Source organism: Astyanax mexicanus, chromosome 11 (assembly GCF_023375975.1).
Source record: "Astyanax mexicanus isolate ESR-SI-001 chromosome 11, AstMex3_surface, whole genome shotgun sequence".
NCBI lineage: Eukaryota > Metazoa > Chordata > Actinopteri > Characiformes > Acestrorhamphidae > Astyanax > Astyanax mexicanus.
The window spans coordinates 35,101,958-35,116,621 of record NC_064418.1 but is presented as its reverse complement, the minus strand read 5'-3'; the positions used below and the strand labels follow the sequence as shown (position 1 = coordinate 35,116,621).

Genomic DNA, 14,664 nt, shown 5'->3' with positions numbered 1-14,664 from the left:
TATCTCCATATATCCAGGATTAAATTAGAATAAATGATACTGGACAGATTTAATCTGTCTCTAGTAGATATATAATGGGAAATGAGAACAGTAAAAAAAAAAAAAAAGAGTAGTACCCTGATGTGATCATTAGGAGTGGGTGATATGGCACAATATTTTTAAGGTATAATATCGTTCACGATATTCAAAAATGTTGGCAATATTATCGTGTACGATACAGCACACCCCTAGTCCAGGACTAGGCATAATTCCTGGGTCAGAAACCACCATCACCCAAATATGGCATGTTCTAATAACTAAATGCTAATAGTAACTTAGTGTGTAGTTATTTCAGCAACAGCATATAGAAAATTAGGACCATACTAAAGACAACAGGGGATGCAGGTGACCTTATTTATTAACAATTGTGGCACAAAGCATCAAAGTTTGTTGATTAAAATGGACTATACACTTCTTGTTAGGTATGCTTAGAGTTACAGGAGTCTACAGCACAGATCTGCCAGTGGAATCACGTGTTAAAAAAGAAAATAAGGCTAGAGCAGATCATATCTGACTATATAAAACATCCACAGATGAGCTGTACAATTCAACAGGTTTGCATATGGAGCACAAGTTTGATTAATCTGATTAGTTCATCATCATGTCCTATGGCAGCCCTATTTTACACTGGAATAGAGACTGGAAAGGACAATTAACTGACTCTGGTTATAACAATGGGATTCTGTGCCTAAGACAACCGTTAGGAAGCCCCCTTCGCTCTCAGCTTGGACAGCAGCATCTCATTCTTGCGGCATTCCTGTGGGAAACAATTAGAACAGACTCTTAAATAGCTCTTTTTAAATTAAATTTAATTATTTTCTTTCTTAACACAGACATGACAAAGGTCATATGTTAGCAGTGTGTGAATTAGATAGAAAGTGATACAAAAGAAGATAGCCTTTGAGGTAAACTGTGAGGTGTTATAAGGTGCTGTAAGATTTTCTGGGAAAACACTGCACTGACTTTAGACTTTATAAAACACAGTGGATCAACACAAAAAGATAACATGTCTCTCCAAACCGTCATTGAGCGTCCATACATTTTACATTTCATTTGTAAATCAAGAGACCAGAGTCTGGAGGAAGAGTGGAGAGACACACAGTCCAAGCTGCTCGAGGTCTAGTGTGAAGTTTCCACAATCAGTGATGGTTTGGAGAGACATGTCATCTGCTTGTGTTGATCCACTGTGTTGTATCAAGTCTAAAGTCAGTGCAGAGTTTTCCCGGAAAATCCTACAGCACTTCATGCTTCCCTCTGCTGACAACTTTTATGGAGATGTGGATTTCATTTTCCAGCAGGACTTGGCACACTGCCAAAAGTACCTATTGTTCTCATATAATATTCAAATTTTCTGAGACACTGATTTTTGGGTTTTGAAATAAACGCTTAAAATAGATCTCTGTGTGTAATACATCTATATAATATGAATTTCACAATTTGAACTGAATTACTGAAATTAAGTAACTTTTCAATGATCTTCAAATATTTGGAGATGAACTAGTAGGTCCTGTATCAGTGTCAGTATATATTAGAGGTGTCTTCAACTAAGGATTTTTATAGTCGAATCTGATTCGTCATATTTTCCCTTTGGTCGACTAATAGTCGAATCATTTTTTTCCTAGAGCACCGTAAACGGGATCCCCGTTCTCTTCTGGACTTTTTTTCCACTTCAAAGGAAAAAAGCTAAAACATCAGTTGGGAAATGTGTTGGCTAACTTCGTTAGACAGGCACTGTGCAAAAAAAAGTATACAAAAAAAATACAAAAGAAAATTAATTATGTAATTTCTATTATTATTAGAAAAATAACACGAAAATAAACCAAAAATGTTGACAAAAATATAATCTAACGAATTTCAAAACATAGAAACGAAAAACGTTAAAATGGTATTAATATAATATAATATAATGTTACAGCTGGATCAAACAGTTTAGCGTCAGTCACGAGGAAAGCGTGCGCGGCGTTGAGATAAAAAAAAAAAACGTTTTAATAAATAAGGTCCTATCAAGTGAATTAAAATATATGGTATTAAAACGTATTAAATTCACATATTTATTGTGTTTAATCAAGAGAAATCAGGCAAAATGCGCCGCGCTGCGCGCTCTCTCTCTCTCTCTCTCTCTCTCTCTTCCGCAGCAAGGAGCTGAATTCAGCCCGAGGCTTTAAGAATAAAAAATCTCAGTTTAGTAAAATAAGTTAATATGAGTGAGGACCTGTAAAGTTAATCAAATATTTTCAAATATAAAGGATAGGTTGAGGTTTTGGGGAGCTGTTTCAGTTATTTGAAACTGAAACTAACTGAAACTGATATTATTCTGCGCACTAATAGATAAAATTTGATTGTGTTTTAATTGAGTTATTTTATATTAATTATTTTTTATTCATTAATTAAATTCATTAATTAAATATTTTTAGTACTTTATTGATCAAAGTCTTTTGTATAAGCCTTCATCTCACTGTTTTCATCCTCCGCCTGGTCCTCCTCATTCTCATCACTGACCAGCAGCATAGCCATCACTGTGTCTTTATGTCTGGGCACAGTCGGCCCAGCATCCACCACAATATCACTTTTCTCCAGGGATAACCTGTCAGTGAGACTCTTGGATATTTCTGCTACCTCTGAATACGCCTCTTCTCTTTGCGCATCAGAGAGAAAGGAGAGCTTCTTAAAGCAAATACACCGGCAGATGCTGACGACCCTGTAGCGTGTTCAGCTCCGCTCATTTGGATTGTGCAACATCAGGGGGTGATATATTAATTTGTAAGAAGCCTATTGTTAATGCGCACACGTAATAAAAAAAAAAAAACAGAAATTAGGATGATTTTATTTGACAAAAGGCAATATATTACAAAAACAAAGACATTTCCTAAAATGCTTAGCAGCCTTGGGCACCCCCCTGCAGTCAGAATAGTACATTCGACTATGAGGTTAATAGTCGAATAGAGGTCCTCCGAATCAAATAGTCGAATCAGCGACTATTGCAGGTCACCCCTAGTATATATAGTCGTGCAGTAGTAGTAGTGTGGAATAGACTCAGCTGAATAACAAAAAACATACTATGCAAACTAAAAACCATCAATATTCTGCTGTCTAAAATTCTTACCTCTTTAAAGTCCTTAACAGTTTTAAAGTAGAGTCTCTGTTTGTCCAGCAGTTCCAGATAATCATCATTCAACTGGTCTCTCCTCATCTTATTCTCCTGCTTTTTCTTCTCCATCTGTAAACAGCAGATTAAATGCAGCAGCTTTTCTTAATCATTGCATAACAAAACACCCAGCCTTAACAGGATAGAGTAGCATTGTTGGATTCATATCATACCTTTATCCGGTTCTGTTTGATTCCTTCCACTATCTGCTCCATCTGTCTGAGGAACTGCTCTTTAGCTCCTGACGATGCCATGGCCCTGTTAATGTACACACAAAAACAAAACATTAGTCTTAATTTCAACAGTATGTACTAAACATTTTAATACATGCATGATTATTAGTACATTTCAATCATGCACCGATATACAATACTACTATGGTATGTACTATCTACCCCACATCAAATCATAGCCAGACTGGCACTGGCAGCACTGCCATATATCATAACCCAAAAAGCATGTGCCACCAGACAGCTGTTCAGAAGTCAGCCTTTAGCTGCATTAATACTCACTGCTGAAAGTTATCATGGATGGAGTTCAGCAAATTCACCTAAGGAGAAAAAACCAAAAGAGTTAAGTTATGTTGCATGGGCATGCAACATAAATTTTAACGGTCAAAGTCTTTTTGTTTTTACACATGAGCTGTGGGCTTCTATTTAGTGAACCTAGGCTTGGTCAACCACATTACATTAGTTAATTTATTTTAATAAATAATAAAATATCAGTCTCAGTTACCTCCTTTTCCAAGTACACCTTCTTGTCATCCAGTGTGTTGTAAAGTGTGAAGAACTGTTTGGTCTCTTTATGTGTTGCAGAAACTAAATGGGAAAAATAATAAAAAGCTCAGATTTATTTAAGAATACAGTGTAACATCATATGCATATATAATAATGACATTTAAGATCAAGTTATATAATAAGGGAACACACACCTTGGCTGTATAGTTCAATAAAGCGTTTCTGATACTGTGTGAGCTCAGCTCTGCTCGGCACCTCATCGATCTTCCTCTGCAGGATGGCAATCTCACGGTTTCTCCGGGCCTACAGGACAAAAGACACACACTGAGTTAAACAGCCCTCACTCAGTCAGTCGTGAAAAAGTGATTTTTTTTTCTTTAATTTGTACCATTAGCAGACGGATCTTCTGCAGCTTCTCCCGGTCTGTGTTGTATTGCTGATCTATTAGTTGACTCCTCTCCTATACCCAGACAAAAGAAAAATACACACAATATATCAATCAGATATACCAATCTCTCAAGAGGTCGATATATGTGCACAGCAGGTGCATAGCTGTTTGTAAAAGTAGGGAAAATGGGCAAGAATAAGAATATGAGCCAAATGTGAAAAAAATATATCGTGATCTATAGTGCATAGAAAAAAAAACTGTGGATTATACTTTATATATTATATCAGAGTTTTTTTTATGTGGTATTTGTACCACTGGTTGCATGTGAGGCATCCCAGTGCTGTACACCATATGACCACATGACAATTTGCTGCATGTACTAAAATAATGTTAGTGTTTAACCCATTAGATCCTGAATATAAACAAAATCATTTTTTTATTTCCTCAGTTTTATAGGCCCTACAGTAGACCCTGTGGAAATCCACTCTGGGAATTACCAGTTGTTTCTATGTTAGGAATAATAGCTGAATAATTAACATAGGGTATTAGAAGATGCCATGTAAACACAGTAGTTCACTATGTGAAATATCCTTTCACATGCCCTAGTAGGCATATAGCTGTTAGCAGAAAGAATAAATCAATAATTTACCAATTAAAAAAAAACTAAAAAAGAAGACACGGTCAAGTGTTAGCTAGATTGGTGTAGTATGTGGTCTAAAAGTGAGAACCAAAGCACCATATATACACTAGGGATGTAAATGTAAATTGATCTAAAAGCTGCTATTCATCTGCATTCATTTTAAATTAAGTAGATATTTGAACATTCAAAGCCACAACAAAAACTACTAGTAATACTATTCACAGTGGTGTATTTTAATAAAATAAGTAATAAGACGAAAATAATTTCACTGAATAAACTGAATCAAATTGTTCTGGAGTCACATATTTACAGAGTGTATGTCTTCATAGCGTTGTGCACAGTGCTACACCATGTGTGTAGTATGTGTAGTAAAGGTAGTTATTTTAAGACCTTCTGATCATCAGCCTCATCGCCAAACTCTATCTTTAGGTCTTCAATTCTCTGTTGCAGTCGTGTCATCTCCTCCTAGAGGCAGAGAAAACAGTACAATTATCGTATTGCACTTCTGGTCTCCACAACCTCTTACATAAGTACACACACATCAGCTTCTTCGAGGGGAGGGTGAACACATGTTAATAGAAACAAGCTGAATTGATCAACTAGATCCTAAAGAATTGCTGTAAAAACCAAAATGCTTGGTGTAACTCACACGACAATGTGTGCGGAACTCCTGTTCCTGCTGTTTCAGGTTCTCGTTCATAGCCACCAGGGCGCGTAGTTTCTCAAGCAGACTGCAAGAAAAAAAAAAAAAAAAAACATTTTAGTTCACAAAACTACAGATAAAATGCTATTCAAGCTAGTGAGTACTGTATATAGGATATTAAACATTATCAGTATACAGACTCTTCTCTAGGACACAGCATACATTAAAAATAGCTTGAAAAATAATAAATACATAAATAAAAGATATTCAGAGACTTACCCAGAGTCAGCCTGAGCCTCCACATCTGCCAGAGAACTAAGCTCCCTCTCCAGCCGCTCACCCAGGTCTGTGGCCTACACACACAGAAAAACAACATCAGCATATTGATCCTGTTTAAACCTCATAAATCACTTATCATATTTGGAAGCAGTCAGAGATGTAATTCGACCACATTATTTTATATTTTATTATATATACAGGGTTCATCCACATTTTAACCAATAAATTCCCAAGATTTTTTATGACTTTTCCATGCCTTCAAGGCAAATTTTCAGAACCACACAATTTTTTAAATATCAGTGCAGAAAAGGACAATAAAACCAAAAAACAACTAAATTTATAATTAAAATTGATTATTTGTAGAGCAAATTTCCATGACTTTTCTAAAACTTTCTGGGTATTTTTATTTTTCCAAATCTTATCCAGGCCTGAAAATTGCTATTTTCAAATTTCATGACTTTTCCAGGTTTTTTTTTATGACCGTACGAACCATGTATATATTGTTGTATTTTGAACCCAAAGAGTTTCAATGTATCCCTAAAAGCACAGCCTTGACCACATTTACTGTACTGCTGGAAAAAATCTCAGGATCCCGAGACCAGATTGTTTTTTGTCCACACAAGCACACTGCAAATAAGGGAATGGATAAAGGTAAAACTTGTGGTTGGTACACAAGCGAAAACGGTTGTATTTATCTCGATTTGGGCTGAGGACTGTCTGTGCAAAGAAGACTGTAAGACTCATACCATTACTGCCCCTCCTCCAGTGGAAATTATGTGACAAATATGATCATAAGCGGCCACAGAAGACATATTTAAAAATTTTAAACAAGTGAACATGGTAATCATGAATCATACATTCATTTTTTAACTGATTAACCAGGACACATGTTAATGCAAAGTGTGAACGAGGGTATTCTTTCTTTGTATCTTACACGCTCGATCAATGGTCATCTGTATCATGTAATCATGATCATAAGCTCAGACCTATATATTAGCTCCTGAATATAGAAAATTGCGTATTAATACATAGTTTGTTTAACAGCTGTTAATAACAGCACAACTTAAGATTTTACCTCAGTTAGTTTGCTCTTGGCCTCCTCACAGGCTGTTCTCACTTCCTGCTGCTTGGCTTGCATCTGAAACACACCACATCACATATTCTCTTTGTATGAAATACAATAAAACACAGTGAGAAATTCAACTAAATGCAATCTTTAATTACAATTCCACTCTTTTATAAAGGTGGGGTGTATGTATGTTTGTGCACATATTAGGGAGGTTAAATCAATATAATTTGGTTAATTAAAGTTACAGTTTAAATACATTTTTCAAAATTAGGTAATTAGGATTGTAAATCTTTATAAATATTGAACCTTTCAGAAGCAATCTCAGTAGAAAGGCTTTTGCTTCTGTCAAGAAACCTGCAAAGTGATTTTTAGACAGCACTTTTTTAAACTGAAATATAAGGAGATTATTTTTGTTTTTTGATATATTTGAAGAAAAGGCCCAGCCCTATTACCTCACACAGTAGCACCTTGGCAGTCATGTACAATCTGCCAGCAACCCTCCATATTATTCACCATTGGTTGACTGCTGCCAAAATATTACATCATCACATACCAAATATTATTGAAATGTTTGGCATTTCTCAACACTGACACCAGCGTAATGTGGCACCCCTAAAATGTATTTGAGAACAGCCCACCATTAAACATCAGAAATTGACAGAGAGGACAGGCTTAAACTTAGTTGTGTCTTTAAAAATAAATGAATAAATAAAAATAGAATAAACACTAGAGGTGTGCCAAAAAATCGATTCACATAAGAATCTTGATTCTCATTTACTACGATTCAGAATCGATTTAAAATGTCCCAAAATCGATTCTGAGGGGCGGGTTTTAGACTGATTTTGGGCTGGGTATTTTTGTTGGACCTGGCAACCCTGGGGATAGCGCTTGTCCTTTCAAACGGAGATCTTCCAGACACACACAGAGCGTAGGTGTTTGAGAATCACCGGTAAGATGGCAGAACAAGCACTATATTACATTAGATTAACGTGTAGTTTTAATGTTTTATGGCAGAATGCTTCATAACAAGCATAAAAAAGATCGCTAGTAGTTAGTTTCAGTAACTGTTAGCTAGCTAACTAGCTAACTTTCCAGTTCCACCTTAAATAACGCTACAGGTGGCAGCGGGCTGCAGCATTTAAGGCGGAACGGAAAAATACAATAAGCTAATCAGAGCTAATTTCAGCTCCTCATCACAGAGGAATTAAGGAATGGACCATATGAATTAATTTCTCCACCTCCTGCCCCCTTTCTGAAGAAATACAACGACCTTAAATTAACTAGTTAATCAGCAGCTGCTCCTGAACTTTAGCGCTCCACTGCTATCATCACATCAGCCCAGCAGCGTCACCTACACACCACCGCTAGTAGCCTGGTAATAAAGCAGTGTTATTTATTATTTATTTATTGTTCATTAACGTCATTGTGATATCCCAGTGATTCCTCTGTCACTGAGGACCCACATTCCTGCACATTTTATTGTTTTTGTAACACATTACCTTCTCCAGGACCAGTGTATATTATGGAGGGTTTTTTTTCAATAAGATTCATAAGCCAGAAGCAGAAATTTTTATAATTCAAATCGTTTTGAATCAAAAATCGATTTTGAATCGAATCGTGGCCCCCAAAATCGGAATCGAATCGAATCGTGAGATAGTAAACGATTCCCACCCCTAATAAACACAAGTGTAAAGAAAGTGCAGGTCTCACCTCTTCAAGCTCTTTGGTCCTTTGCTGAATCTGTTTGTTGAGTGATGCAACCATGCGACGATGCTGCTGCACCGGGCCATACCTCTCTGGTCGATCCTCCGCAGAACGTTCTGCCTGCAGGTCAAAAATGAGTTCAATCACACAAAGCAAACAGGCAATGCATTTACATCCTGTAGATAACAGCTCACAAAAACAAATATATATTTTACTCGTAATGAACGCTGGCAGAACCCTTAAGAAAATGTTTTTGTCCAGCCCAATGAACTCTTTAATTAGACAAAAAGCTAATTCAAGCAAATGGTTGTTTGATTTATTGTAGGTCAATATAGCACCCTTGCTTTTACAAAAATAAAAAATAAACTGATAAAAACTAAAATGGAAACATCAAAAAATAAAACATCACCAATTTACTGACTCCCAGATTCCAGAGCTCTAACCAAAATTTTATGAACTTACCTTCTCAGCATATTCAAAAGCAATCTGCTTTATTTCTTCAGACTGCAGACCCACAATCTGCCCCACTGTGCTCGCAGTCAACCTTCCCTAAAACACACAGACATGACTCAACAGGGCAACAACAAACCTTTCTACAGACTTAACTGGCTACATTGTCTTTGTGGAAGTGTCTATAGTGCACTATGGCATCTGATCCCATTAAAGAGTTAACTATGAAGCTTACTGTACCTCCTCAGTTGCCATGGCAGCCATGCCAGTCATCAGGGTTTTGATTCTGAGCTAAAGGGAGACACAGTCACAGGGAATTTGTAATCTTAATTAACAAATTATTATTAGTATTATTAGAACAGAGATTAAGGTGTATGGCTTTTTTTTAAATATGATAATTTAGTGACCAATACTAAAACTATTGCACAATAATTTAATAATAAATAACAAACAAATCGGTGTAGTCTATGTGTGCCTGTGAGTTTAAGTCTGCTATTTAAATGGTTTATTCTCAAACAAATCTCTATTCAGAAAAGGGCTGTTTTATTACATTAATTGTTAGCTTTGACTTTGTTTTTGCTCTCTCATTAAATTATGGCAAGAGTGACGGCCAGTTATTATCTTATGATATCTTAGTATATTAATTATTATTACATTTTTTGTAAATACAACATAATTGTTTCATTTGAGGCCACCTTATAAAGAAAGTATTTTTAATCATGGTTCTGACCTCCTCTGCTGCTTGGAGATCTTCCTCCTCAGACACTTCAGCCATGCCCGGGGGCACACTCTGTGCGCCCTGAGCCAACAACTGCTTCTTCTCCTCAGCCTGTGGAACCCATAACAAATTTTTCATTATTTTTGGGGTTAATTTTAAAGCATTTATAATGTTGGGAGATACTGCATAATACTCACTTTGTCCTGTTTAGAGTGCTTACTAAATCCATAACGCCTGAAAAATAGATCAAAATTAAAAAAAGAAGTTAAAAAGGGTCAGGATTAAATGACTCATTTCCTCACACACAGAGAATGTTCCAAACCAAACCAAGACAAATGAGTACATACAACTTCATGCTGCTCTCCTAAGAATATAAATGATATTGCATATTAGACAAGTTCAGAAACAGAAATTAAGAAGAAGAAGAAAGCATGTAAAAATTTTAGAAGACATTTTCAAGAAGACATTTTCAAGAGCAATCGTACATCAAAAATCAACATTTAATATTTGGCATTGTAATCATGGATAGCTGGAAATCACCTGACTGAACACACACATACTTACTGCATGTAGAAGGAAATGGTTAGGCATGGACTGATGGGAAGGAAAGGATATGGAAAGAAGAGGATAATGTGGGAAAAGGAAAACAGAAGGTGAGGAGAGGTATTCGGGTCAGATGAATTGTAACACAGATTTGAGAGGATTGTGAGGACCACAGGTGCAGAATACACAAACATTTAGATTTAATCCAAAGAAATGTATTGAGCAAACTCTACCAACATCCTTAGACCTTGTTCACACCTGGTATTAAAATTCATCCTGGGTTGATCTGATCACAAATAAATGCTAAAACTCATATCTGTTTCCACATGTTTCTCTCCTGTTACCGCATGTGATCCAAACAATTCAAGGCACTTATTTTTACTCACCAACAAGCCAAATTTATCAACTTTATCTATTAAATTGTTGTTGGAGCATGCTTAGCTAACTTGCATAGACGGTGGGCCACATGGTCTTAAAATGATTACATTTAGTTAATCAATTTTACCCTTCAGTCCATATATGTCTCTGATCACATCTGAATGTGGTTTAAGTGATCAGATTACAGTGCATCGACAAAATACACCTGTTGTTATGTGATGTTACAATAAACAAGACAAAATAATTTGTACTTATGCTGGCCACTTATGATCAGATCACCCAATATGTTAATGCCGGGTGTGAACAGTCACAGGATGAGCGACAGATTGAAATAAAGAAAGTGATGAAATAAAAGATGAGTAGCGAGGTGAAATAAAAGAAAATGTTATTTAATTGCTACCTGTTGGGTATGTGAGTGTTAGCTGATATACTGATATACTAAATTAACTCGTGTGTCTGTGTGAGTGTGTGTGTGTTTTACCTGCCATACTCCAGCAGGGTGGAATGAACTCTTGACTCCTCATCTAACAGCTCTCCTGCATCAGCCTGCCTCCTATATCGCCTCTGAGGAGCGTACACTTCCTAAACACACAAACACAAACAAATATTATTAAAATAATCTCCTGCTAATTTTTATATGGGCCATTAGATCAATATTGTAACCTGCAAACAATTCAATGCTGTAACTTGAAATATGTTTAATACTTCAAAAAGAAAGGTGAATCTATTAAAATAATAGAGTACTCACAGACACTTCCACTACGGTGCTCACTGCTTTTTGCTTCCTCTGCTTAAACTCCTCATCCTGAAAGAGACAGTAAGTAACATTCATTCAACGTCAAGTTCCCAAAATATTTACAAGTATTAATCTCACTGGTGGAGAGAGTATTCAATGTGATGCATGCTCCAGAAATCGACAGTGATCTCTGTACTGAAAGGGATCTGGTAAACCCCGCCCTGATGAGTGATATCCCGCCAGTAGCTTAATGCTAAAGTTAATTTATTTAGCAATCACATAATATTAATTTGCTCTCACCTCAGGAAAAGTGTGTGTTTTCTGGAACTGAGAAATGGAATATGCACGCACATAATCTCCCATTTCCTCCCGAGTCTCTATCGCTCTCTTTACCAGCCACTGCAGCACACAAAAAAACTCAGGTTTATTATTCAAGCAGACACAAGTACAGTTTAAATTTGCCATATTTAATTGTCAAAACAATTATGCAACAGTGTGTGCATAATGTAAGATTGCATTAGTAGCAATAGATCTTAAACTTTTTCACTTGCAAAATAGTATACAAACAATGGACATAATTGATGGTGATTTTTTAAATTATAATTATTATTATTTACAAAAAAAAGTAATTATTGGATACTAACAGATTGTATTGCGATTTACATCTCTTGGACAAGCTGTTTACTGGTCACAAATGTCAAGAAATAAATTTTTAAAAATGATCCGTGCTCCAGCTTTTGTGTGCAGTTTTAAATTTTAATTTTTTTTTAATCGCAGTAACACAACATAATTTAACCTCCACATTCCACATATTTTTTGCACTGAACAAACACACTCCAACTAGAAAATAAAAACACACCCAACAAGGCATCCACCTTATATAAAATATTTGCCAAATTATTTGTCAATGAAAAGAAACCAAAAGCATGTTTCCTTATTGTGCCAATTTCACTATAATCACACAATTAAAGAACATTAATACACAGATTAACATAACAAAATTTTATTAAAAATGTAATAATGTAATAAGCTAAATACTTAAACACCATTCTATCATATACACAGTGACAAGTTGTTAAAAGTCCAGCCAAATGCACTGTTACCTGTATGACAGGGAAGATATGAATAAAGTCAAGCCCCTGGATCTGATGGGGCTCTAGTCTGTGAGGGCACTTCATTTTGGGCAGCACAGAAACAATCTTCTCAGTCAAAGCTCTGAAAAAATAAAAATACACATTAGATTCTTTTAAAGACATTCCTCCAAAACATGTTTCAACCATTGTGCACATCATCTGACTTACATTTTCTGACCAATAGTGGAATTTTCTTGGAAAAGCAGGTCAACATCTATGTCAAAGTTGCAGGTTGTGATACACCAGGTCATCCCTCCAACCACCTATTAGAAAATAAAAACGGGCAAGAAGACATATTTCAGAAGCTACAGTGAATACTCCTGATGATGTGTGTAAAGTGTGTTGATCTGTATTTTGTGTTGATGTAACAGTACCTTGTCAAATGGTGAGAGCCCCTTAATGCGTGCTCTAAAATAACCAGCTGCCAACAACAGCTCCAGTATTTCAGCAAGTTTGATGCTCTGCTCCTCATCTTCACGTGTTTCCACCTGTAACCACAACAAAGTTTAATTTAAGTCAGTTGGTGTAGAAAGGTTTTACACGTTATGTGAAGCGTTTTAGTAAGATATTGGGCCACCAGGAGCCACAGTCAAGTCAAGACAACTTACTGCACTCTGACAAAGAATCTACAAGTCTATTGGAGATGGAAGGAATGCCATTCCTGTTATATAACGTGGTATTTTGATTATGTGATAAAGAGCACTAACCAGGATAGGTAAAAAAGAAAAAAAGCTTAGCATATTGTTTAAAGATTGTTATACTTGTATCATTTATTAAGTATTCAGTTATTATTAAACCTAATTCAACCATACTGTTCAACATACTGTTTAATTCTAGCATGTTAAATTATGATATGCACTACACAGAGCTCTGGAAAAAAATAAGAGACCACTTCAAAATGATGATTTTGTTTGATTTTAACAAACTAAAACCTCTGGAGTTATTCCACCAAATATTGATTTCAGAACTCTTAAAGCTTTGCATCTTTTTTGTTATTTCAGCCATTTCTCAATTTCTGCAAATTAATGCTATAAATCGCAATCTTTTATTTGGCATTTGGGAGAAATGTTGTCTGTAGTTTAAAAAATAAAACAACAAAGTACATTATACCCAAACATTTACCTATTAATAGTAAAATCAGAGAAACTGATTCAGAAACTGAAGCTGCTCCTTATTTTTTTCCAAAGCTAAATATATCTGACTCGTCGAAGAAAACCAGAAAAGACAAGCTTTTTACACGGTTAAACTAAAAGTCCATTGCAGTGCACCGTCTCAGAAATACACTGAAATTATACCCTTTTAGTATCACCACATAATGACATACATTTACTACAAAACCTATAATTGTTCCCTCTACGCGAATTAAGAGAGAACTAGCATAATTAGCGCTGTTAGGCTAGCGCTAAGAGAAGATTATTCCATTCCGTTCCACCTTAAATGACCCCAGGACTGCGCTACTAAGGCCTGCAGGCGCCAGCACGCAACCACTGAACTGTTTAAGGTGGAACGGACTATTTGAATGAGCTACTTTCAAGTGTTCTTGTTAGCGGCGTTATAAAAACAGTGACAAGCCACAGAAGCTCTAGATAAAATACCGTTTTAAACACATTAGCTATAAACTGGTCAAACCTGAATGATGTTCCCCTCCTGGTCGTACTGAGCACCAATTTTAGACCCTGTTCTCACTCTCTGGAAAACAGAGGTGGCCGCCATAGTGTCAATGTGCTGTCACATGACAAACGCCCAATCACGTGGGAGCTGTGAAGATTAATTTTAACATATTTTACTATTGCATTTTATTATTACATTAGTTATATTTCTTCTTCTCACTATTATTATTATTATTATTATTATTATTATTATTATTATTATTATTATTAAATAAGGGCTGTAACATTACATGTATCACTTTTAAAGTAGAAATTTACAAAAACTAAATTTATTATTTTAAAACTGTGCATTAAAAAATCCTATTAAAAAGCAAGGAAGTCACAATGTGTGCAACACAACTAAGAATTTGTCCTCTAAGTAAATAACATCTAAGAAATAAATAAAGGCTGTA

General features: G+C 35.7%; 1 protein-coding gene across 2 annotated transcripts; it reads right to left on the bottom strand.

Moving 5' to 3' along the window:
* Positions 1–379: 379 nt before the first annotated feature.
* On the bottom strand, positions 380–14,333 carry ccdc93 (coiled-coil domain containing 93). Of its 2 annotated transcripts, XM_007261052.4 has the most exons (24): positions 14,232–14,333; positions 12,977–13,090; positions 12,771–12,865; positions 12,573–12,684; positions 11,770–11,868; positions 11,482–11,538; positions 11,215–11,315; positions 10,377–10,406; positions 10,010–10,046; positions 9,825–9,923; positions 9,335–9,385; positions 9,107–9,193; positions 8,651–8,764; positions 6,947–7,009; positions 5,872–5,945; positions 5,599–5,680; positions 5,340–5,414; positions 4,310–4,381; positions 4,116–4,224; positions 3,920–4,002; positions 3,697–3,734; positions 3,358–3,442; positions 3,143–3,256; positions 380–796 (listed from the first exon to the last, which is right to left on the bottom strand). In XM_007261052.4, exons 1-24 carry the CDS (start codon positions 14,313–14,315, stop codon positions 740–742), a joined length of 1,932 nt encoding a protein of 643 aa, XP_007261114.2. In that variant the 5' UTR covers positions 14,316–14,333; the 3' UTR covers positions 380–739. The 2 variants fall into 2 exon arrangements, with proteins under 2 accessions (XP_007261114.2, XP_007261115.2); XM_007261053.4 differs by lacking the exon at positions 10,377–10,406.
* Positions 14,334–14,664: the final 331 nt, after the last annotated feature.